This window comes from Electrona antarctica (assembly GCF_951216825.1).
Source record: "Electrona antarctica genome assembly, chromosome: 17".
Classification (NCBI taxonomy): domain Eukaryota; kingdom Metazoa; phylum Chordata; class Actinopteri; order Myctophiformes; family Myctophidae; genus Electrona; species Electrona antarctica.
The window spans coordinates 48,124,614-48,150,782 of NC_136798.1; the positions used below are offsets into that span (position 1 = coordinate 48,124,614).

A 26,169-nucleotide genomic window follows, 5' to 3' on the forward strand; every position below is an offset into this window, starting at 1 on the left:
AAAGACAGCCTTATTGGTCTGTCCTCACACACACACACACACACACACACACACACACACACACACACACACACACACACACACACACACACACACACGACTACAGAAACACTAACGTCGATCAGATATAGGTAACAAGGTGATGGTGGAAAGTAACCAAGTACATTTACTCAAGTCCTTACTGTACATGTACATTTTGTATTATGGAACCACAATTCACATTAATATAGCATACATAATTGTTTTAAACTAAAGTGTAAACCTGAGTCTCTTGTCTCCCCTCATGGGTGAGAGGCCACAGGACATGTCAGACACATAGGCAGTAGTAGGCCCCACAGCTTGCATTCTATGGTAAAACTATTCTCTTGCTGATGGTAGCAAATGGCCCGAGTTCCTGCTGTGCTTACTGTGGCCACACCTAATATGGAGATATGTTAACTTTGACCATTTGGTCTGGGTGTCAAACGACTGTCTGTTCGAGCCATTCCTTGTGTATTGGGCTTCTTTATAAACTAGCCAGAACTATCTGTATGTGTGTTAGTCTCCTGAAGCCGTGAACAACATTGCCTTCATCTGCCTCCGACTTTATTGTCTCCACCAGGCCGAAGGCATGGGGAGAGAGTATGTTTTGCACTCCGTCCGTGTGTGTGTGTGTCCGTCCGTGTGTCCGTCCGTGTGTGTGTCCTTCCGTCCGTCCGTTACCAGCTAATCTCCGGCACCGTTAACCCGGTCGATGCCAAACTTTGCACACACACTCCCTGGATGCCAACGATGAACCTCTGCCCCACATTTTCCAGAACGGCCTGTTATAGCGCCACCATGAGGCAGCTTTTCACATGTTTTACCTAAAACTGCACCGATCTGCGTGAAACGTTGCATGCACACTCCCTAGAGGCCAAGGACAAACCGTTGACCTGCATTTTCCGCATCTGCCTTTTATAGCGCCACCAGGAGGCTGACTTTTGTAAAACACATTTTTTGATATTACTCCTCCAGATTCTGTCCAAAAATCTCACAAATCGTTACACACTATCTCTATGGTCATGTGCTCAAGTCGGATCTGTCCGATATTTCATATTCCATCCTAATTGGCTATAATTAGCTTTCACAGTTTGCAAGATTGCCCCGTTTTGAACAAAAGCCTCAAATCATGAACGCAGCATGCAATTTACGTGAAATCTTTCACACATTTTCTTACTAGGCTGAGGAATATATCCCACCCTTTTCACATTGGCCTGTTATAGCGCCACCAACAGGTTGATTTTTGCAAAACACATTTTTGGAACAAAATGCCTCAAAAACATGTTTATATTAATCCTAAACATTTTGCCAAACATCTCACACAGTCCTATCCTCCTGGTGGAGACCTGTGCCCAGAAGGGCACTTTTTCTAGTTCTCTGTGTTTTTGCCTGAGTATAAGTCAACTTATAGTCAATTCTTTATTTTGTTTATGCGCTATAGAGGAGAGAAAACAATCTCTTCTCTGTTAGCTCATTTACTTCAAGGTACAGTGCATTTGCTTTACTGTTTTGACAAGCAGGGGTCATCATTGCCATGTTGGCTTGCTGTGGACATCTTTGTCAACATTCCATTGTGACCAGAGTTGTTCCATGTGCCCAGAGTCCATGACATCAGAGACACTGGGCTCACTGCTAAAATCTAAAATATCTAAAACCCACATATTGCACACATAAAGACCCCCAAGAAAGTGTTCTAAATCTTCTAAAAGTTTTGAAAAAAGGGTGAAGTGTCCCTTTAATTGAGCCAGAGGCTTTTTTATTGCCAGGTGCTGGAAAAGCGCCTGGACTACATTTACTACGACCTCTAGTAGCGACCATACTGGACACTTTTTCACGATTGGCTGCCTCGTCTCTAGGCTGCCTCTAAGCCAATAGGGAGACATGCCCATGAATCCCATAGTCTGAACGGCATGAAACCCATACTCTGAACCAGTGTTGTTTTCGTCGACTAAAACTATGACGAGAAATGTTTGTCGACTACCTTTTTAAAAACTAAATAAAAACTAAGCCATGATGACTAAAACTAAGACTAAATATAGGCCTACTATTGATTTTGTCAACAAATAAAAACTAGACTAAAATGTTAGGAAGGGACTAGTGGACATTTTACACTTGGTTGCATGCTGAATATAGCCGATCTACAAGCTCACAACGCGTCGCGCTGCGAGTCTGCGACGCACTGTAAGCTTGTAGATCGGTTATTTTCAGAAAGTGTAAAATCAGTCATTACGACGGCATCAAGGCCCGCCAAAAAACATTTTGTTGACTAAATCAACTGTAGATTTAGTCGACTAAAATCTTATGACATTTAGTTGACTAAAACTAGACTAACACTAAAACATTCCAGGTGACCAAAATGTGACTAGAACTAAATTAAAACTATCAAGAGACTATGACTAAAACTAAAATAAAATGTTGCTGCCAAAAACAACACTGGGAGACATACCCATGAATCCCATAGTCTGAACGGCATTAAAACCCATACTCTGAACGGCGCAACGTGAAGCCACGCTGAGCACACAAACTGATTATTACTTGTACTGTAGATGTCCATAAACGAGCACCTGGAAGTGTATGACCGAGTCCATGGACGTGCACACATAGACATCAAAGGGGGCTTCAGCCCCTGCCCTTTTACCCGTCTGTAAAACAACTGCCCTCTCCAGACCACGATTTACTATGGCGAAAGAAATGCAAATTCCCTCCGCTCTTTTCCATGCCATGCCGGAAGGCAGCATTCAGGAGAATTGCTTTTTTCCCCCGAAGTCTCCTGAACTTGAACACATGCATTTTGCGTTTAACAAATTTGTTTAGAAATTCATATCGTTACACCGCATCTCCACTAGCTAAAGAGTGCTGGTTTGCGCCCCGAAAATAGCTGATCTACAAGTAGATCATCTATTTTCACATTTTTTGTCCAAAAAGTGCCCTCTCTTACAGGTTTTCAGCCCCTGCCTCTCTAACACTCTGCACGTCCCTGATCGAGTCAATTAGGAAGTGGACACTCTTTGTCTTTGGCCACCTCCACATCTGTATATGTGCAGCAATATTACAAAAAACTACTGACAAATAAAATGGTGGTGCACTGTAAACTGCGGCCCACGCGCCTATCGGGAAATGCCAACACCCCGCTATATATCCTCTAGGATGCTGTGGCCCTTATGCAGCCATTTTGATTTTTTTTTATTGATACCTATAGGCTAGTAAGGCTAGGCTACCTCCTTGTAAAGAAACATTCAATGAAAATTAAAAAAAATAAACTGACTCCGTTTTTCAATTGTGCATGTATGCATTAAACATGTCTCACGTATAACAAGTTCCAGCATTGAATTGTCGTTTAAACCTCAGCAAGTGTTGGCACTGCAGAGCTTAATGACTTTGTTGATTAAGATCGCAATAGGCTATTTCAAAGACTACCATGTCCATAAAATGAGCCTGTCGAGGATATAGAGTGAGTCTTCACTGAGAATTGTCCCAATCTGGAATCATAACATGGTAAATGGTGCATTTATATAGCGCCTTCATCCAAGGTGCTTTACATAGATTTGTGCATTACATTCACCCATTCACACACACATTCATACACCGATGGCGGCGGAAACCATGCAAAGTGCACCAACCAGCAAGCACATCAGGAGCAATTAGGGGTTCAGTGTCGTATGTTACATTATGTCCCTGCAATAAATTTGAAGTTGAATTTGAAGCCTCGCACGAGCCACAACACCCCAGTGTTGCCAAGGTTTGACTTTACATTTCTAATGCTTTTCGCCAAATAGCCTACCAAACTCAGAGGTCTTGGCCAAGTTGATTAGGTGAAATGACAACATAAATTCAAAAGACACTAACCACTCCTACATAATAGTTAACCATAAAACCATAAAACATATTTTTGTCACACCTTCACTAAAAATAAAAACAATTTCTCATCAAAATATGTTAAAGTACAGCAATACATGGTAACTTGAAGGTACTCTTCTTTAATGTCATCATGGCTTTTCACAAGAAACAAAAACAAAATATAGATAGCATGGGGAGCCTATCATAGGGAGGAAAAGATTGGGTAAAAACGTGCATATTATTTATCCCTAAAAATAATCACTCCCGTATGAAGTGAGGGGCGCTCTTATCACCATACATCATCATGATCATCATCTCATTCCTGGCCAATCACAATTTGCTTCCTCACCTTCGTCTTCAATGTTTGTGTTTACGCAAATACTCAAAGCTGGCCATTCATTGTCAATGGCATTCAATGTTCGTGTTAAGACAATGGGCGCGTTCGGAAATAGCGCACTGAGCCCACTGTGCAATGCAAACTAATAGGTGAGTGCGCTCCGGTGTGGTATTTCCGAACGCGCCCAGTGTAAGCTGGACATAGGAGGGTCAAAAATGGAGCTGGGAACTTCTCCTTTGGTCCACACATTCCTGGGACGTGTGGGAATGGTTCGTCCAGTGAAGAAGGAAAAAAAAGTCTGTTGTGGGTGTATGGGATTTTTCTCTATCACACTATCACTAAACACGGGTGAAATGTACCAGAACGCCTGCCTGTAGAAAAGGGATGTGGGCAGGGAAACAAACCTAATTTCAATGATGTCACTGAGCACCATGAAGATACTGAAAGACCCACCCACCTCGGACATCAGCAAAGTTATGAAAATTACAAAAATGTAATCATCCGGGTGAAAATCACCCGTGTTTAGTGTTCTAGGGTTAACAAAAAAAGGAACTGGAGTGTTAAAAATGAGTTTGAGTTTTTATTATTACTTTTATTATTACTTGTGTTTAATACATTTGGTATATCGCATTTTTTTGTATTTTACTTTATGATTGGTGCATTCATGTGTAAGTACAATGCATCCGCCTAAATGCTAAATTTCTCTCTGGAAAAAAAAATGTTACTTTTGTATTTCTAATTTTTTTTTATGATCAATGTAACGCCAGCAAGCACGGTCAGGACATTGACGAATTAGTGACATCTCAATTGGGGCCAGTTCAAGTCAAATCCAAGACTAGTCAGATCTGGCCCAGAATAAGCTATATTATTCCAGCTGGCGAAGAGGTCCTGGAAATGACGTAAAGATCATCCCCATATGGGCTGTGATCTGGCCTGAACGTCTTGAACGTCACCGTAACAACATCATGACGCCATTTGGCTTGCTGGGTGTGGTAAAACAAGGATTGTTATTTTTACTTTTTTTAAAAGATTTGACTGTCAGGAAATGGAGAGAGCGATGGAATGTGACATGCAGCAAAGGTCACTTCTAGGCATGCGCCCTAGGCATTGCAGCCTATAGGGTGCCCGGACCTCCACGCCGGCGTTATCGTCTGGCTAAATTTAACATGTGGTTTCCATGGGGTTGGCATAGCGGCCTCCTATGGCGACTAGTTGTTGCTCCACCAGTCCGTACTTCCAGAGTGACTGTAGTTTCCACCACCGTAGCCATCATGACTGCTGTAGTTGCCGCCACCACCAAAGCCACGGCTTCCTCCATGTCCACTGGTGCTACGCCCGCCACGCCCACCACCGCTGCCACCTCCAGACGTCTGACGGTAGTCCCTGGCTCCGAAACCACCACCGGAGGACCTCTTGGAGCGCCCACGGGTGCTGCTGCTGCCCTTATGCTGGTGCTCGTAGGCCATGCTCTCCAGGAACTGGGGAACCTCCTGCTTGGCCTCGACCAGGATGTCCAGCAGATCTTTGGTGATGTTGCTGTTCTTCTCGTTGAAGAGCGACGTGGCCTGGCCCAGGTTGCCCACGCGGCCTGTGCGGCCGATGCGGTGGACGTACTCCTCGATGTCGTTGGGCAGGTCAAAGTTGATGACGTGCTTCACGTTGGAGATGTCCAGTCCTCTGGCGGCCACCGCCGTGGCCACCAGGATGGGGCAGCGTCCGGAGCGGAACTCGCCGAGAGCCGCCTCTCTGTCCCTCTGGGAGCGGTCTCCGTGGATGCTGGTGCAGTTGTAGCCCGCTTTGTAGAGGAATTCCTCCAGGGAGTCGGCGCCCTTCTTGGTCTCCACGAACACCAACGTCAGGGAGTCTTTGCCCGTGGCGTTCAGAAGGTCCAAAAGGTAGGACCTCTTGTCATTGTCCCTCACGTACTCCACCTTCTGGGTGATGTTTTCAGAGGTGGAGCCAACGCGGCCGACAGCCAGGAAAATGTAGTCCTCGAGGAAGTCTCGCGCCAAGCTCTGGATCTCGTTGGGGAAGGTGGCGCTGAACATCATGGTCTGGCGAGTGCCCTTGCGTGGCATCGTGTCCTGCTCCACGATACGTCTGATCTGGGGCTCGAAGCCCATGTCCAGCATGCGGTCGGCCTCGTCCAGCACGAGGTAGTTGCAGTAATCCAAACCGATCCTGCCCCTCTCCATCATGTCCAGCAGACGCCCGGGTGTGGCCACCAGAAGGTGGCAGCCCCTCTCCAGTTCCCTGATCTGTTGGCCAACATCGGTGCCACCGTACAACACGCAGGGACGCACCTTGGAGCGGTAGGAAAACTTCCTCGCCTCATCGTAGATCTGCATGGCCAGCTCTCTGGTGGGAGCCAGAACCAGGGCCAGGGGGTATTGCTTACGGCGTCCGTACTTTCCGTGCTCATGACCGGTGTTCTTTGCGGCCTGCAGGGCAGCTCCGGGCCCGTCCGTGTACATCCGACTCAGCATTGGCAGCAGGAACGCGGCGGTTTTACCGGAGCCAGTCTGGGCACACGCCATCAGGTCCCTCTTCTTCTTGATGATGGGGATGGCGTGCTTCTGGACCGGAGTGGGCAGAGTGTACTTTGTCAGATTGATGTTGTCCATGACGATCTCCCCCATGTCCAAGTCTTGGAAGCTCTCTATGTGCGGAGGGCAGTCGTTTCCGGTGGCCTTCACGGGAATGTCGTCGTATTTCTCAAAGTTGATGCCGGTGTTGCTCCCGGAGAACAGCTCGTTTTCCACGCGCTTGTTAGCCGGAGTGGGTTTGGACCAATCCTCGTCGTCTCTGGAGTCCTCCTGCCAGCGCCGGCTTCCTCCTCCACCGCCACCACCGCCACCGAAGCCCCCCGCGCGCTGGAAACTTGCTCTGTTACCCGCCCCTCGGTCACCGAAGCCGGCAGACTGGCCCCTATCCCTGGGAGCTCCTCCCCATGCACCGCCGCCGCCTCCTTCTTTGCCGCCGAAACCTCCTCCTCCGCCGTACCCCCTATTATCGCTGCGAGTGAGTGGTGGTCCGCCACGCCCTCCGGCGGCGTCCATGCCGCGGCCGTCGTGGTACCCGTTCGCAGATCCGTTGCCGCGTCCTCCGCCTTCATTTTTGGAGGCGTCGTTGTTCCTCAAGTGAGGCGGAATGTAGTGCCTGCCAGTGCCTCCTCCTCCACCCTGTCCGTCCGCAGTGGAGGTACGGTCTAGGACAGCGCGCTGCTGCTCTACACCGTGTGAATTATCCACGACCACATGACTCATAACTAAAGACAAGGGATTTCTTCTCTACTAAATTATCCTTTCGGGTATCCTTTGCGTCGAGCTGCCGAGCTGATTCGACCTTCTGGCTGTCTTGACTGCGGTGGAACAAAAGACTGAGCGCTCGGTCCAACGCGTTGCCCATATATGTGCACGCTGACACGCCCGTATATGGAGTTCCCCGATGTCGTCAGCATGCCCGAATATGAGCATGCCCCCGTTTGTGCCCATATGTGGAGATGACCGATGCACAAAACACTCCATATTTGGGCGTTTCGCTGCATTGGGAACTCCTTTTATGGTTATTGGCTGACATGAGCGTGAGGTCACACCGGTCCTCCCTGAAGCCAATTTTAACATAGGATTATTAGAGAATATGCATTAACTGCTGTATCAGCTTCAATTTGATATATTTCTACTTACAAATGATGTTGTCTTCTTAAATGTGGTCTCATCTCTATAATTGCAGTTTCCTTACTCATCTGCGATGAGAAAAGCCTGGTCACAACCTAAGGCAGAGAGTAAAGCCTGGTCACAACCTAAGGCAGAGAGTAAAGCCTGGTCACAACCTAAGGCAGATAGAAAAGCCTGGTCACAACCTAAGGCAGTGAGTAAAGCCTGGTCACAACCTAAGGCAGAGAGTAAAGCCTGGTCACAACCTAAGGCAGAGAGAAAAGCCTGGTCACAACCTAAGGCAGAGAGTAAAGCCTGGTCACAACCTAAGGGAGAGAGTAAAGCCTGGTCACAACCTAAGGCAGAGAGTAAAGCCTGGTCACAACCTAAGGCAGAGAGAAAAGCCTGGTCACAACCTAAGGCAGAAAGTAAAGCCTGGTCACAACCTAAGGCAGAGAGTAAAGCCTGGTCACAACCTAAGGCAGAAAGTAAAGCCTGGTCACAACCTAAGGCAGAGAGTAAAGCCTGGTCACAACCTAAGGCAGAAAGTAAAGCCTGGTCACAACCTAAGGCAGAGAGTAAAGCCTGGTCACAACCTAAGGCAGAGAGTAAAGCCTGGTCACAACCTAAGGCAGAGAGTAAAGCCTGGTCACAACCTAAGGCAGAGAGTAAAGCCTGGTCACAACCTAAGGCAGAGAGTAAAGCCTGGTCACAACCTAAGGCAGAGAGTAAAGCCTGGTCACAACCTAAGGCAGAGAGTAAAGCCTGGTCACAACCTAAGGCAGAGAGTAAAGCCTGGTCACAACCTAAGGCAGAGAGTAAAGCCTGGTCACAACCTAAGGCAGAGAGTAAAGCCTGGTCACAACCTAAGGCAGAGAGAAAAGCCTGGTCACAACCTAAGGCAGAGACGGTATCGGCGGAAGTGTCGGTCCGGGAACATCCGTCAGATGGTATTTCCCCCCCGGATACAATGTTTTTTCGACCATTCACAACACTTGTTTCATTCACGGAGAATGTAAACTGATTTGTAAAGCAATGTCAATGTAATTAACATTTCCTTGAGCTGTACTTCCGCCAAAATCCCGCAACATCTGCCCCCCAAAAAAACACAGGCTAGGACGGTCTTGCCCAGCATGATGTAGCTCAGAGCCACAGCCAGCATGGCCTCAAAAGTCTAATGTCTCCCCCGGTCCATATAGGCATATACCCTTTGGCCTAGAGGTTAAGATGTTGGACTTCCACTCAGGAGACCCAAGTTCAAATCGCAGGCGTCTGTCTGTCTGATTTGATTCTTATATCTCTGGGATCACAGTCTACAAAAGGAACAATCATCATGTTCATTTTGTGATCCTTTTCCACCGGAGTTGAACCAGTTCAGTTCTTTTTTTCCTGCCTAATATTGAACCAGTCGAGTGTTTCCAAACACAATTTGCGTCCTCACCTTCGTCTTCAATGTTTGTGTTTGGACAAACACTCAAAGCTGGACTTAGGAGGGGCATTGGGCACGCGCCTCTCAAAAATGTCCGCCAGTTCTGTAAAAGCACGTGACCATGGAAATGGTTGCAGGTTTGCGTAAGGACGCGCTGTGATTGGCCAGTTCACTTGTGCAAGGACGTGCTGTGATTGGCCAGTTCACTTGTGCAAGGACGCGCTGTGATTGGCCAGTATAGCCACTGTGAGTGGCAGTCTGGGGCAAACGCTCTCGCCAGAACAGGATTTACTATTCTCTGCCTATCGGGTCGCAACTCGAGTCGAACGGGGTCGAGTCTGCTAAGCCAGTGGTTCCCAAAGTGGGGTCCGGGGACCCCCAGGGGTCCTTGAAGGAGTTCCAGGGTCTCCCCAGCTAAATGATAGTTTGGAACCAAATGGACCCTTATGGGTCTGTATCTCTGAGAGTGGACAAATGGAACCAAATGGACCCTAATGGGTCCAGATCAAGTCAAACCAACACTAGTCATATCTGGCCCAGAATATCCCCTGATTTCAACCAACATAAATTCTGCCCACTATAAGACGGACGTACAGAGAGAGTCTGATCGAGGCCAGATCAACTTCAAGTCATAAATATTTCAACAGGTGAAGACGTCCTGGAAATGAAGTAAAGATCGTCCCCCACATGAACCGTGATCTGGCCCAATCCTGGAAGTCCTGAACGTCACCGGTGGACGTCATCGTAACGTCATCATGACGTCTCTTTTGGCTTGCTGGGAGGAGGCCGGAGGAGGAGGGTGGGCGCCATCGTGGACGTGCACACATAGACATCAAAGGGGGATTCAGCCGCTGCCCCTTTTACCCATCTGTAAATCAACTGCCCTCTCCAGACCACGTATGCATCATTTACTATGGTGAAAGAAATGCAAATGCCCTCCTCTCCTTTCCATGCCATGCCGGAAGGCAGCATTCAGGAGAATTGTTTTTTTTTTCCCGAAGTCTCCTGAACTTGAAAGCAAGCATTTTGCGTTGAACTAATTTGTTTAGAAATCCATGTCGTTACACCTGCATCTCCACTAGCTAAAGAGTGCTGGGTTGCGCCCCGAAAATAGCTGATCTACAAGCTTGTAGATCTGCTATTTTCGCTATTTTGGGCCAAAAGTGCCCTCTTACGAGATTTCAGCCCCTGCCTCTCTACAACACTCTCTGCACGTGCCTGCAGGGGGCCATGACTGCCCAATGGACACTCTCAGGAATTACAGGCCCTGTAGGAGTTCCCCTGGGGGTCCACAGACCCCCACATTGAGAACCAGTGCTTTACCTATTCCGCCTGCAACCTTAGGCCTCATTCACACCTAAGACACAAGACACACAAGACATCCATGCAACAAATGTTGTGTCATCAAACCATGTGACTCCTATTGGAAATGCATTGAGGCGGCCATAACACACAGAAGACACAGGCCACAAGCGTGTCTTTATAGGTGTGAATGAGGCCTTATACTGTGATGAACACAATAAGGAATCAATCAATGCAATCCAATGAGATAAATGTGTTTTGTATACTGCAGATATATTGTATAGCCAATAGCCTATATACTTTTGTAACTTTTACACTTTTGAAGAGGATGAGTTTTAGTTACTAACAGAGTACTTCTACAGTAGCCTACTTTTTAAAATCTTGTTTTTTCCCACCACTGAGAGGTGATGTGGCTTTTGAACTGGTATTTCAAAAGGTATCACGTATAGAGCTAATTCATTTGTTTGCATCACCTGTTTGGTCCTCAACATTGCAGGTTTAGATGAATATATAGGGCATCTGCAGATACACGTTTGCCTGTTGAACGTGCCTTTCCATTGAGAGTCCAAAGGTGCTTCTCATTAACCTGCTTAATTAACCCGGCTAATGGCGTGTTAATGAGATGTGCACCTGGTGTGTGTTTAAACTGGGCTGATGAAGTGTGTCCATGTTTGTTTAATCTATATGAGTACTGTGTGTGTGTGTGTGTGTGTGTGTGTGTGTGTGTGTGTGTGTGTGTGTGTGTGTGTGTGTGTGTGTGTGCGTGTGCGTGTGTGCGTGCGTGCGTGCGTCTGTGCGTGCGTTCTTGCGTGTGAGAGTATATACCTGCTTTATACTTGCGTGCTGGTGTCATGCACCCAAAAAATGCCAAACTACAAGCTCAAAGCTGTTACTATAGTATACTGCTATTTTCCGGATATATTCAACGCTGTCCTAACAAGTATAGTGGAACACGTGCGTGCGTGCGTGCGTTTGTGCGTGCGTGCGTGCGTGCGTGCGTGCGTGTGTGCGTGCGTGCACACACATCCGTGTTAACAGAGATGCACCATGGATCTTGTGATGTGATGATGAATCCATCCTTTATCCATCTCTTGCACTCTCTCTCTCTCTCTCTCTCTCTCTCTCTCTCTCTCTCCCCTCCCCCTGTAGCGGGTGTGTTTACCCCCCCTCCTCCCCCTCCCCCCCCCCCTCCTCCTCCTCCTGGGGAAAAACAGAATCTAGGTCAATCGCTCCTCCTGAATGAATTCTATGCTCTGACGTGGCCCCTCCCCCTTCCCGCTCCAGTCGGCGGCTACAGCGAGCTACAGCAACAACCCTCCCCTCAAGCCTAGGGACACCCCCACACTCGCGCTCCCATTGGCCCGCACGCATGCAGCCTCGACGCTCGGCGCCTCTCGCGAACCGGATTGGCCCGGATGACGCCTTAGCGACGCCGCGATTGGCCGGGCAGCAGGGGGGAGGGGGGTCTTGTGTTCCGTGGGATGGTTGCCGTGGTTGCCCAGGAAGATCTGTGCTGCACACACAGAGAGAGAGAGAGAGAGAGAGAGAGAGAGAGAGAGCCCCACCAATCTGAAGGCAGGGCTGGCTTACTCCCTGCGCATCACGTTGGCAACCCAGCATCCATTCAAATGCTTGAAATGGAGTCAACTCAGTCACAGTGTGGTTTTTGACAGCACGTTTATATTTTTTAGTTTTAGTAGTCTCTCTTGAATAGTTTTCATTTAAGTTTCAGTCACATTTTAGTCACCTGGAATGTTTAAGCGTTAGTCTAGTTTTAGTTGACTAACTGTCATACGATTTTAGTCGACTAAATCTATACAGTTGATTTAGTGGACTAAAATATATTTTGGCAGGCCTTGTTGCCGTCATAGTGGATATTGTTAAACTTGCTGTAAATAGCCGATCTACAAGCTCACAACGCGTCGCGCTGCGACGCGTTGTGAGCTTATAGATCGTCTATTTTCAGCATGCAACCAAGTGTAAAATGACTTATGGACTTATGGACTAGTGGATCTCTTGTCCACTAGTCCCTTCCTAACATCTTAGTTTTTATTTGTTGACGAAATTGTCCATACATTCAGTCTTATAGTTTCAGTCATCATAGCTTAGTTTTAATTTAGTTTCCATTTAGTTTTCGTCAGTGAAAAAAAGTATAGTCGACATTTTTTTGCCATAGTTTTAGTCGACGAAATCAACACTGTTCAGTCTGTGAGTTTTTCTCTCTCTCACACAGCTCCTCCATTTGAAGGCTAGGAGATTTCTTAAATATCTTGCTACAGATTTGGCAGTGCTTGTTTATGCTCGTTTTATACCACTTCCCATCCCATATTTTTCCGGTGGAAACAATGGCCAAACAAAATAGCAGCAAAATACAAGCTTGTAGATCGGCTGGTTTTTGGTGAAGAGATTTATTTAGGGCTCCATTTTCGTCACCGCTAAAGCCCTTATCCCTAAACGTCTTTGCCTTTTTTTTTTTTTTACTATTTTGCAAAACATTTTTGAATAGTCAAAATGGCCAGTCTACAAGCTCACAACTTGTCTGTCAGGCTACAAGTATTCAAAAATGTTTTTCAAAATAGTAAAAAAAAGACAGAAGTTTAGGGATAAGGGGTTTAGCGGTGACGAGAATGGAGCCCTTGGTGTGTAGAGGGAACATAAACAAGAACAGGGAAAGTACGGAGGCGACTGGCGTTCACTACAGTAAGCATATACGAGGGTATAAGCCATTCTTGAGGCCGATTCTAAAAAAACTAAAGTCTTCTAAATCCTAAACGTTTCTATGTCAGTTGTGCTCAACCTTTTTCATGTCAAGGACCCCCAGAATTATCCGTATTTGACCATCATTCATGACCTGAAGGCAAAGTCACTAAACCCAAATGGCATTTTTGCATTCAATGAATTATTTTTGAATAAAGTATATGCTTGTGTTTTTTTTTTTGCGTCATCCCCTTTCCCTTTAGCCTGGCGAGCGCGTGCGTTGACAGCCGGGCTCAGGGTGGGGGGTGGGGGGATAATAACCCATTTTGGGCGGGAACCCAAAATGGGCTACGAGCTTGTAGGTCTGCTATTTTTGAAAAATCGTGAAAATATTTATTTCAGAAAACTGGAGGATTTAGAAGATTTTTTTTAAATTTCGAGGTCAGGTCTAAATGGGATAAAGTGGTGATTTTGGACTACAACCAAGTGACTATGAGACTAGTGAGCGATGACGACGAACCGGCCGCAGGAAAGCATGCAGCAACACGTTGCTCCATCTGCCACCCTGCTGCGACGAAGGTTACTATAGAGCATGGAACGGCCAACGAAACAAAACAAAACCAAAAAAAGCGCGAAGAAGCGGGATGGGTTTCCAAAATATTATAAGAGCCTGCCGGGCGGGCGAGGTCACATCAGGACACTTATACTCTCCTCGGCACTGAGGAGGACCGCAGGGCAGCGTTCCAGGCCAAGACAGACGCGTCGAGGGACAGACAGTATGCTCCAGAAATGACAACCCAAACCAACCCAGGCATATGATCACAAAATATGCTCTGGAGTCTCCATGGCCATGCATGGCTTCTACACAGAGACGTTGCCATCTCCTTTAAAAAAGAAAAAACTGTATACTCCAGGGAGCCATGCGTTTTCCACATGGGTAGTTCTCAGACGGGGCGCATTGTAAATTGGACCGGCCGGTCGGTCGTCACTCCCTTTGCGGATCTCCGCTGGGCCGAATGAATTAAAAGCCTGAGTTTATAATATTTAGTTTGCGCTGCCGAAAATAGCCGATCTGCAAGCTCCCAACGCGTCACGCTGTGACACATTGTGAGCTTGTAGATCGGCTATTTTCTCGCGGTGACACCCACGCACAACTAGCTACAAAGCAGACATTAGTAGTAGTAGATCATCCCAGGCAGTGGATGGAGAAAAAAAAAAGCTGAGTGCGGTCAAGTAAGGCTAAAACTTATCCTCTTTTAATCTCTTTTAAATGTGTGTGTGTGTGTGTGTGTGTGTGTGTGTGTGTGTGTGTGTGTGTGTGTGTGTGTGTGTGTGTGTGTGTGTGTGCGTGTGCGTGTGTGTGTTTTCGCGTGACTTTGTCCTTCAGTAACCTCGTTCTGCTGGAGCAGCAGCCTGCGTGTTTTTATGATTATTCTGTACACACACACACGCACACAATCACACCGCAGAATTGTCAGCCCTCAGAGACTCATATTCTGACCAGCCTGTGTTTGTGGCACAAACATATCACATTAATAGTTATGTGCTTTTTGAGCGTGCACGTGCATTCACACCCCATGCCTGCCTGTCACTATAAACCTCTGACGTTTTTCCTATACTCTCTTTATTACTCAAGATGTTCCATATCTTTAGTTTAATCTCACCTGAGCCCATGTTATTTATGTAATTTTATATACGTATATACCGTATGTCGACCCGTTTCCGGCGAGCCGCGAACCGTGTCCGAAACGGTCGAGAAATGACAGAGTTAAGGTGGTTGCACACCGGCCGCGTTTTTCGGAAAACCGATGTGTCGCGCCCGGTGTGTGGAGACCTTTACTGTGTGGGGGAATTACAAGATCTCTCTCTCTCTCTCTCTCTCTCTCTCTCTCTCTCTCTCATGCACGCTCCACATTGTAATTAGCAAGCAACAGGCAACAGTGCAACACTACCTCTCTCTCTCTCTCTCTCTCTCTGTTTCTAGCACAACAGCGCCACTTTTGCCCCTATTGGTACCCTAAACATGGGACACGGGGGCATTGCTGTTCCTTGGAGTGGTTGCACCACTCAAAAAGTAGTTTAGGTATAAGGGGTTTAGCATGGACGAAAATAGAGCCCTTGGTGCATATGGATGTTTAGTGCAGTGGGCGCACGCACGTGTATGTTATGCATATTGATGCTTTGCTTTTCATCTTGTACAGCACTTAATTGGTTGTTGGTTAGATTGTATCTCCTCTTATTGTCTCACATTTATACGCGTTGTTGTTTTATGTTCATAATTTGTAATGAAATACCACAGTTGTAGAAGAGATCCCTGCAGGGTAACCCAAGAAAGCTTTGAGAAGGAAAGGACATGGTCACGTGACTGCATGGGCTGCGCCACGACACTTTCATGGGTGCTTTCATGGGAGCCAAACAAAGCCAAACAACAAACCCGGAAGTTTGGCATGCAGAATGCACTGGAGTCGATGGGAGCTCAGTGACCAGCTCATGAAAACACACTATTTCTGAATGACTGAGACCTTTTGTAGAGTAATCACTTCTGGAAAACAACAGAAGAATATAGTGACCAGATTTGACTGAGAGCCTGCCATCGCGCAAATTCCAGCTTTTCACCAGCTTTTCAAAAATGAGTTAATAGCACAGGCAGACTCTTCACATACTAGAGCATTTCTGAAATAAGTGTCAGAGCTGAAATCTACATGTAAATATGATATATATGCTGTGAAACATGTAGCTAGGTGTAGAGACCTGCACAGAAGTGAACCTTTCAAGCCTGTTCTCGCAACTCGCTGTTTCTCTGCAAGACATTACTCTATAAGCCATATCTCCAAAACCGGTGGGTCAAACTGAACAACCGATATGTCAATTGGAAGCTACGATTCCTGCTGTCATATGACATGAAGAAAACGAAAATTCAAAATGGCGGCCGTGTGGTGTGGAGGCGCTCACCGTCACATCTCTCCCCGCGGCAGGCGGACTGCAGCGTGGGGCTGTGGCGGTCCACCGCCTCCGACGACATGCTCAGCTTGGTGGCCGGGTCGCGCCGGGGCTTGGGCGGCGGCTGCTTCCTGTTGGTGGGGCTCCCCGCTTCCTCCTCGCCGCACCCGCCCCCGCCACCCCCGACCGAGTGGAGCGACTGGGAGCGCACGGCGGAGAAGCCGCCGCCCGCCGTGCCGCAGGGCGTGAGGGCGTGAGGCGACGGGGGGTGGTGGTGGTGGTGGTGGGGGTGGGGCACGCGCTCCACCTGGTGGGGCATGGCCGGCATGGTCATGGAGCCCATGCGCAGGTGCTTGCCTTCGGTGGCCGTGTCCTCGCCCGTCCTGGGAGGGAGAGAGAGAGAGAGAGGCGGAGAGAGAGAGGGAGAGAGAGAGAGAGAGACAGAGAGAGAGAGAGAGAGACAGAGAGAGAGAGGGAGAGAGACAGAGACAGAGAGGGAGAGAGAGAGAGAGAGAGGGAGGGAGAGAGAGAGAGAGAGAGAGACAGACAGAGAGAGAGAGAGAGACAGAGACAGAGACACAGAGAGAGAGAGAGAGAGAGAGAGAGAGAGAGAGAGAGAGGAGATGGGGGGAAAGGAGAAATATTGATGTTACTTTGAATGATAAATGACATGATGCTTGATGACAGACTGAGGCTGCAGAGTGAAGGGATTGGAAGCATCATACCCACCGAGATCATGTTGAGTTGCTCTCAAATATTACTCCACATGTAAAGCAAATGCAGTCATCTAAAATGTGAGGTTATTCTTTTTACAAAGCTGTCATTCAGGCGGCCTTTTCTAGCCCATTCACGGAGGGAACCCCTTTTGGTGTTTTAAGGAATCGGATTACAGTATGTTATACTGTATAGCTATTGAACAATAGCAGATCTACAAGCTCATAGCGCTCGGTGCCGCGCTATAGATCTTGTAGATCTGCTATTTTTGAGAAATCTTGAAAATGTGGCCCAAACTTTGAATATGTATATATATATTCGTTCTGAGCTAAGGTTTTTAACTAAATTCTTTGCTTCGGGGGTTACATATTTTCAGACGGGGGTCCGCGGCCAAATACATATAATTCTGGGGGTCCTTGACATGAAAAAGGTTGAGCACCACTGACATAGAAACATAGGTTTTTTCAGAGTTTTTCAGATTTTTCAGAAGAATCGGACACAGGTCTAAACGGGTTCAAGTGAGCGTTTCCCCTGAACATTGTGTTCTTTCTATAGCGTGTGGACTAGAGTCAACAATGCACACTATGGCAGACCTTCATGCATAATATATATGCTCGTCCTGTACGAACATTTATGTTGAGCAACCTGTCGCTTTTTCAAATCCCATTTAGCTGACGACCTGTGTGTGTGTGTGCGTGTGCGCGTGCGTGTGCGCGTGCGTGCGTGCGTGCGTGTGTGTGTGTGTGTTTCTTTGTGCATTCGTGTCACAGCTAGTGGAAGGCTTTGTTTTGAGTGAAACTCTGACAATGCAACGCGCACGCACGCACGCACGCACGCACGCACGCACGCACGCACGCACGCACGCACGCACGCACGCACGCACGCACGCACGTCCAGTGGCCTGAACGCAATCGATCCATCTAAATAGATGATTAGCCTGAATGGAGTGCTAATGATGACTGACTCCATGGTGATTATTGGGGAAGTATTATTTGATGACTAAGACTTTGAAGCCTTTAAATATACAGTATACTATTTTACTGTAGCTAGAGTACACTGACAATGTGGAAAAGTATAATATGGAAACTAAATAATAAATAATAAGGAAATTGTAAAAAAAAAAGACTTAAAAGTTACTCAATATGATTCAACTCTTTAAGGACAGTGACTGTGTGTGTTATATTCTTCTTATTTTGTTATTTGGGTCCGGATTCATTTGGTACATTTTTACATTGACTGCGAAAAAATGGAGATACAGATACAGTACATGGTTTCCGCCCGACACTGACGATATGTATACAGTGTGTGACTGTGTGTGTGTCTGTGTGTGTGTCTGTGTGCATGCGTGCGTGCGTGCGTGCGTGCGTGCGTGCGTGCGTGCGTGCGTGCGTGCGTGCGTGTCTTTGCTGACTCCTGCTCCCTCCCATACAGCCATGGTGTCAGAGCAGAAGGTACTGGGGGGGGGGGGGGGGGGGGGGGGGTATGCTGCTCAGTGGTCAGGGGGTTTAGCTTTGCCTAGCAACAGCCAGGGTTGCCACGGCAACCAACCAGACACAAAACCAGCTGCTGCTCCACACGGTAATAACAAAGTGCACGTGGAGCTCTAGACAGTCTACTGTATGTTTGTGTGTGTGTGTGTGTGTGTGTGTGTGTGTGTGTGTGTGTGTGTGTGTGTGTGTGTGTGTGTGTGTGTGTGTGTGTGTACTGTAACGAGAGCAGTAGTTCTCAAACAAACATTCAATTATCTTTATTGTTAATGGCATTTAATCTACAAGCATTTAATCTATAAGCTCGTAGAGCACTGTGTGCCGCTCTACGAGCTTGTAGATCTGCTATTTTTTAAAGCAGCAACAAGCACAACATTGATTTTCAATAGTTTTCATTTCAAGGACCACAAAATATAGGCCACAGAGAGTGGTGGAAAGTAACTAATTATACATTTTGTTCAAAGTATACTGTACTACTCAAGTATTTTGCTTTAATACAAGTTCGAGGTACTTTTACTTTACCCGAGTATTTACATTTATTGATACTATACATACTCCACTACATCTGTACAGAGCCCACAATGTGTCATGTGACGTCGCGACAATCTATTAAAAAAACCCAACAATAAACGTGTGTGCATGGGGGAAGCTTTCGATCTTAAATGTCGATCTGCTATTTTCTGTAAAGTGCGCTTCCCCCATCCACGATACGGATGCATCTCTTGAAAAAAAGAACAATCCTAGCACTCAAAACAATTACCCCCGGGACCCGATTGGCTGAGAAGCTCACCATGGGTTGTTGCGACGCATGTTATTTTCGGGAGGAAAACGTTACTGGTGTCGAGCCTTGTTGAGTGTGTGTGTGTGGGGGGGGGACTCGCGGGTCAACCAAGTATAGGGTCAAAGTGGTTAAAAGCATAGACAAAAAGCACAGGCCGTTATCTCTGCCTTTCTACGCGTGGGTGCGTGGGTGCGTGGGTGCGTGGGTGCGTGCGTGCGTGCGTGCATGCCGGTTGTGAGAGACTGGCGGTTGTGAGAGACTGGCGGTTGTAAGTGACTGTGTTATTTATAGGATGTCTGCCCAGTGATTGGCTGGCTGGACGACAGACCACAGGTGCTCTCTGACGGGAACAGATAGTTGTCGCCGGGCAGCACTGCTCTCACCGTGACACACCTGCATGTGTTGATTTGGTCGACTGACACACTACGACGAAAAATGTTCGTCGACTGTATACCTTTTTTCACAGAGGAAAATGGAATAAAAAGTAAATAAAAACAACGCGATGACTAAAACTGAGACTGAAAATAGCTCACAGTGTAGATCGGCCATTTCTAGCATGTGTAAAATCAGAAAACAACTGTAGATTGAAACTAAAGACTAGAGACTGAGACTAAAACTAGACTAAACACTAAAACATTCCAGGTGACTAAAATGTGACTAAAACTAAATGATAACTATTCAAAGAGACTATTGACTATAAAACTAAAATCTGAATTTGCTGTCAAAATCAACACTGCGTGACACCATGTGACAGGAAGTATATCACCTGAACAAAAACAGAACAAACCACACTGCTATTTTTCAGAGAAAGACTGTATGTGTGCGCGTGTGTGCGTGCGTGCGTTACACCCACACATCCATGGGTTTGTGAAATAAATAAATGTGTATAAACAAATAAGTGTGTCCTTGCATTATACTGTATACTAGTACAGTATGTGTGCACATGTGGTATGTGCACACTCCCAGTCTCTCTCTCTGGGAGTGTGAGAGAGAGAGAGAGAGAGAGAGGCAACAACACCAGAAATATACCTATAGTGCAGGAATGGCAGCAGGCAGGAAGACCCGCCTCACTCAAAGCCACGTTTGGATGTGATTGGCCTCTGGCAGTTCCAGCTGTCACCAGGCAGAACACATCTCCTGCTACTGAGACTTCATCTCTGTATAACAGGCCTCTCTCTCTCTCTCTCTCTCTCTCTCTCTCTCTCTCTCTCTCTCTCTCTCTCTCTCTCTCTCTGCCGTCCGTGTGCATGGTTCCTACAATTATCCATACTAGAGGAGTTTTGTGTCAGGGCATGCCCAAATATGGAGTGTTGTGATGTCAGGGCATGCCCAAAGATGGAGTGCTGTGATGTCAGGGCATGCCCAAATATGGAGTGTTGTGATGTCAGGGAGGGCATATGCCCAAATATGGAGTGTTGTGATGTCAGAACAGGCCAGTTCCTTATGTGTATGAACTTACATGTGTGTATGTCCATTTATATAGCGCACATTATGTTTGTGTGCACTCCTACAGTATCTCTCTCTCTCTTTGTCTCTCTCATAGACACACATACACACACACACGCACACAAACACACACACACACGAGTGTGCACCCACCCACGCGCACGCACGCACACACGCACGCACGCATGCACGCACGCACGCACGCACGCACGCACGCACGCACGCACGCACGCACGCACGCACGCACATTTCTGACCAACAAACCGTACTTCCTTTTCTTTCATGATGTTGTTCTCTTGTTGCGTGAGCGTATACTACGCTATACAGCGTGAGCTGCACACGCGTGTTTATATATATATAAACACGCGTGTGCAGCTCACGCATCCTCACACATGCACCCTCCTCCCTCGGTTACACTGTCGAAATGGGTCGTCTCAGTGACCTATTTAAACGGCCTCCTGATAAATCCACGTATTCATTCATTAATTCATCCATCCATCCATCCATCCATCCATCCATCCATCCATCCATCCATCCATCCATCCAGCCATCCATCCATCCATCCATCCATTCATTCATTCATTCATTCCTCTTCCTCCGGTGATTGGTGTATTCATAATGTTAGCCTCGGGGGCAACTATAGCGGGCGGACATGACGCCTCGAAAGATGACAGGACACTATTATGCCACGTACTGTATACCTCTCCTCAGGCATGGCCCAGTCAGTGACGTGCAGAGAGTGCTAGAGAGAGGCAGGGGCTGAGATCCCGTTAAGAGGGCACTTTTTGGACAAAAATAGCAGATCTACAGTACAAGCTAAGAGCTTGTAGATCGGCTATTTTAGGGGGGCGTAACCCAGCACTCTTTAGCTATAGTGGAGATGCGGTGTATACGACAGGGATTTCTAAACACATTTGTTCACAATGCATGTGTTCATTCAAGTTCAGGAGCGAAAAGAGCACAATACTAACAGCAGTTTTTAGCTGCACTTCACTGGCTCCTTTTAGGATTGATTTTTTGGGGGGATTTTACTGCAGCTATAACCTTTAAAAGCTCTTGCATGGTCTAGTACCTAGCTATATGCATGTCACATGTGAACATGCTAAAAACCCTAAAATGAGTGCCAGTGTGTATACCCGTACTAGAATCTACGGGTATATACGGTGTAGATCATCCAGTCGGGGTCAGCTGGAGAGTCATATAAGGCTAGGTTGGTGACTAAAAAATGACCAGCTCAGTGGCCTTGTGGTTAGAGTGTCCGCCCTGAGACTGGGAGGTCGGGGTTCAATCCGGGCGGGTCATACCAAAGACTCTAAAAATGGAACCCAGTGCCTCCCTGCTTGACACTCAGCATCAAGGGTTGGATTGGGGGTAAGTCCCTGCGACATACTAGCGTCATGTCCAGGGGGTGTACTTGTACATCAAGCTGCCTCACGCTACAGAAACCGGAGATAGGCTCCGGCAAGGCTACTTACTTGGTGACTAAAGGAGAACAGCGCCTCACCCTGGCCAGCCGGGGCGGGAAAAGGAACTGGTTGGAATAATGTGTTCCTTCAATCTGGGAAACTCCCCCCCCCCCCCCCCCCCCCCGGTCAGGTGTAAAGGAGCGACTTGGACACTCATGCATTGAAGGAAAGCATGAGTTCAAGTCCGTTGCTCTCCCCAGGTTGGCGGAGGGTGTGTAGAGTCCAGGATCACATTAGATAATTGACACAGGGGTGAAGAATGGGTTACAAAATCGTGGGATAAAACATAATAATAATAAAAAATTAGCACACCAAATGGACCCGCTGCTGGGGTCGAATAAGAAGTCGAATTTTGAGAGGAATGCGATGAATGATCATGATGAAATTTTGTGTTCTAAATAAATCCTATCGGTTATAATAGGAGAGCCACATCTGGTCATGGCCTGCATGTCTTCCAAAACCATGTCAATGTAATCATCTGATGCGCAGCTAAAACTCCCAACAGCAGCTGCTAAAATACTTCCTACTTTAGATTCTATGATACTATGATATGCATGATGCAATGTTTGCCCGGTGAGCCTTTCGGACGCAAGCTTTTTTTGTTCGTACTGTGTCATTAGATTAATTGTTTGTCCATCAAAAGACAGTAATACTCAATGTACCGTCCTCTGGGATGAAACCAAAAAAAATGCATCTAGTTGATTCATGCCCTCTTTCAATCACTTAAGTGTCCAATACTCTAGCTATTCAGTATACCGGTAACTATAGAGTATAAGTGTCCAATACTGTAGCTATTCAGTATACCGGTAACTATAGATTATATGCAGAGCTATGTATGTATGTATGTATGTATGTATGTATGTATGTATGTATGTATGTATGTATGTATGTATGTATGTATGTATGTATGTATTTGGTTAAAATGGGTAAGGTTTAAAAAAAAGGCAAGAGCAGAGCATGCTCTATTGCACTGGCCTAAAAGTGGGTCCTTAAAAACTGCTTCAACTTCTGAGATTTGTATTTGGTTCATTAGCCACCAGATGGCATACCTGGTAAAGGCCAAGCGTATACTGTATGTATGTATGTATGTATGTATGTATGTATGTATGTATGTATGTATGTATGTATGTATGTAGGCTATGTATGTATGTATGTATGTATGTACCGGTATGTATGTATGTATGTGCAGTGTGCACGCACGTGTCCGTGCTGCAACACCTAGTGGCTACACACACACACACACACACACACACACACACACACACACACACACACACACACACACACACACACACACACACTAGTAATAGTTCACCTATCTACATTGATACGTTGTGAGCTTGTAGACTGGCCATTTTAACTATTCAAAAATGTTTTGCAAAATAGTAAAAACTAGAAAAAGTGCCCTTCTGGGCACAGGTCTCCACCAGGAGGATAGGACTGTGTGTGATGTTTGGCAAAATGTTTAGGAGTAATATAAACATGTTTTTTTGTTTGTTTGTTTTTTGCAACAATTTTCTTCATTTTGTTGAGGAAATGCAGAGCCAGATCACTCATAGCATCTCTGAGGATAGAATTCTGGATGTGCAGCATTTTGAACGAAACAGGCCACTCCTGAAAACTTTGGAAGGCAATGTTAGCCAATCAGTGTAGAATCTGAGAAATCCAACACTCGTCTTGATCACATGACTACAGACTTGCGTGAGATTTGGATGAAATCTGTGCGACTAACATAAGCAATGTGTTTAGCAGAAATCGGCTTCATGGTGGAACTATAACTGGCAGATGTGGAGGGATGCAGGGGAAATGTTTTTCCATGGCCTCTAGGGAGTGCGCATACATAAGTATACAGATTGATGCAGTTATAGCTAAAAACAGGAATTGGCCTGTTATAGCGCCACCATGAGGCTGATTTGGAAAATAATGAGTGGCATGTCGTCCTCGGCCTAGTGGAAATGTGCGTGTATAATTTCACGGAAATTGCACACTGTTTTTGTGATTTGTGGCATTTTGTTCGAAACGGACCATTCATGTGAGCTTTGGAAGCCAATATTAGCCAATCAGGATGGAAGATAGGAAATGGTGCAAATCCGTGTTGATCACATGACTATGTAGATAGTGTATACCGAATTGTGTGATGTATGGATAAAATGTGTACGGGTAATCTACAGAAATGTGTTTTGCCTAAATCGGCCTCATGGTGGCGCTATAACAGGCCGTTGAGGAATATGTGGGGCAGAGGTTCATCGTTGGCATCCATGGAGTGTGTGTGCACAGTTTGGCATGGATCGGGCCAACGGTACCGGAGATTAGCTGATAACGGACGGACGGAAGGACGGACGGACGGAAGGAAGGACACACGGACGGACGGAGTGCAAAACATACTCTCCCCCCATGCCTTCGGCCTGGTGGAGACAAAAAGAAAAAAAGAAAGTAGTTTAGGGATAAGGGGTTTAGCGGCGACGAAAATGGAGCCCTTAGTCTGAATGAGGTTGCGGCACCTTTGATTTAAGATGAACCATGACTGCAAAGTTCAGCAACGTGTGTCATTTCCAGCGTCCAAATCAACAATGCTATTCATCAGCAACAGTTTGAGCTCCGGCCACTGGTTGTACTCAAATGTATCACTTAAGTAAATGTATCAATACTTTAATATAGAAATACTCCGTTGCAAGTAAAAGTTCGGAATTCAAAATTGACTTGCAGAAAAAGGGCAAAAGTGTTGGTACAACATGTAACAACAAAAGTAGAAAGTACTCACAATGCAGCTAGAATGTCCCATGTCAAGTTTTCCAATACAAAATCTTTTGAAAATAGCCGATCTACAAGCTCACAATGCTATCTACTATGCTAAGTAACTACGCTAACGTTTTAAAATAAATGTAGTGCAGTAAAAGTACAATATTTGCCTCTGAAATAGTGGAGTAGAAGTACTGAAAATTTGACGTACTCAAGTATAGTACAAATAACTCAAAATTGTACTTAAGTACAGTAAATACTTAAAAGAGCATTCAGTGATTTGGGTGATTATGAAAAAACCCCGGGTCCGCCCCAGTAACAAGATGTGCACATGCACGCACTACAGTGGGACACACACACACACACACACACACACACACACACGCAACAGGCCAACAGCACGCACACCAAGGCCCGCCCCCACTCGATCATGATTGGCGGAAGGTCCCTCTCTATCCTGATTGGATGAAGGCTGGGCCACCTAGCTATGAACAAAACCTAAGCTTTTTTGACCCCAGGGGTTAACTGGGGACAGGGAGGAACTCCTTATATGGTCAGCACACTCTATAGTAGGGAGGATTATCACAACAAAACAAAAATTAAGAATTAAGTGAAATCACTGAATATATGTTTAAGTAAATGTACTTTACACCACTGTCTCCAACAATATTGTGCATCCCATCTGACACACACACACACGCGCGCACGCACACGCACACGCACACGCACACGCGCACACACACACACACACACACACACACACACACGGTACGCTGACGTTTTCTCTCACCGCACTCCCTCTCACGCCTTCTCTACATCGAAAAGCTTTCCGTCTCAAAAAATGGAGCAGCGCTGACCTCGGTCCAAGGACAAGTCCCAAATAAGTCTAAAAGTGAACAATTAATTATCCTCCATAGAGAAGAAGGGGGGTGAACCGGTCCACACACACTGCATGGCAGCCCAAAAACACATGGCAACGTACCCACGCCTGCATGGCCACAGGGACCCACCGGCCACTTGGCCCAATTCTTTACCACCCTCTCCCCCTTTCCCTGAAGTAGTGGACCAGCTGAAACCTATCTGCATCTAGATTAATCTTGAGAAATGGGATGCGTGGCTCAAGGACGAGATACTCCAACAAGCACCAGAAACACTTCTAACTAGTTCTACCTTCCTCCAGAACAGAGTGATACGGAATGATCAACAATATACGTAGGAAGATGTTGTAATGAATATCTAACTATATATCCAGCAGTATATACTCACAAGTTTTGCCACTATACCACAATGTAAAAAAAATAGTCTGTTACAAGTAAA

At 46.5% G+C, this 26,169-nt stretch overlaps 2 protein-coding genes across 2 annotated transcripts in view; both read right to left on the minus strand.

The window, feature by feature from the left end:
* nyap2b (neuronal tyrosine-phosphorylated phosphoinositide-3-kinase adaptor 2b) overlaps window positions 1–26,169 on the minus strand; it is a 53,883-nt gene that overhangs the window by 18,578 nt on the left and 9,136 nt on the right. Inside the window, exon 3 of the mRNA XM_079525639.1 lies at window positions 16,232–16,602. Coding sequence (XP_079381765.1) covers window positions 16,232–16,602 — 371 coding nt within the window. The remainder of the gene's footprint in view (window positions 1–16,231; window positions 16,603–26,169) is intronic.
* Window positions 5,404–6,849, minus strand: LOC306940543 (ATP-dependent RNA helicase DDX3X-like; the record flags this gene model as incomplete). The annotated part of the gene is made up of 1 exon (XM_079525640.1): window positions 5,404–6,849. The coding sequence occupies exon 1, from the start codon at window positions 6,832–6,834 to the stop codon at window positions 5,404–5,406; it is 1,431 nt and encodes a 476-aa protein (XP_079381766.1). The 5' UTR covers window positions 6,835–6,849.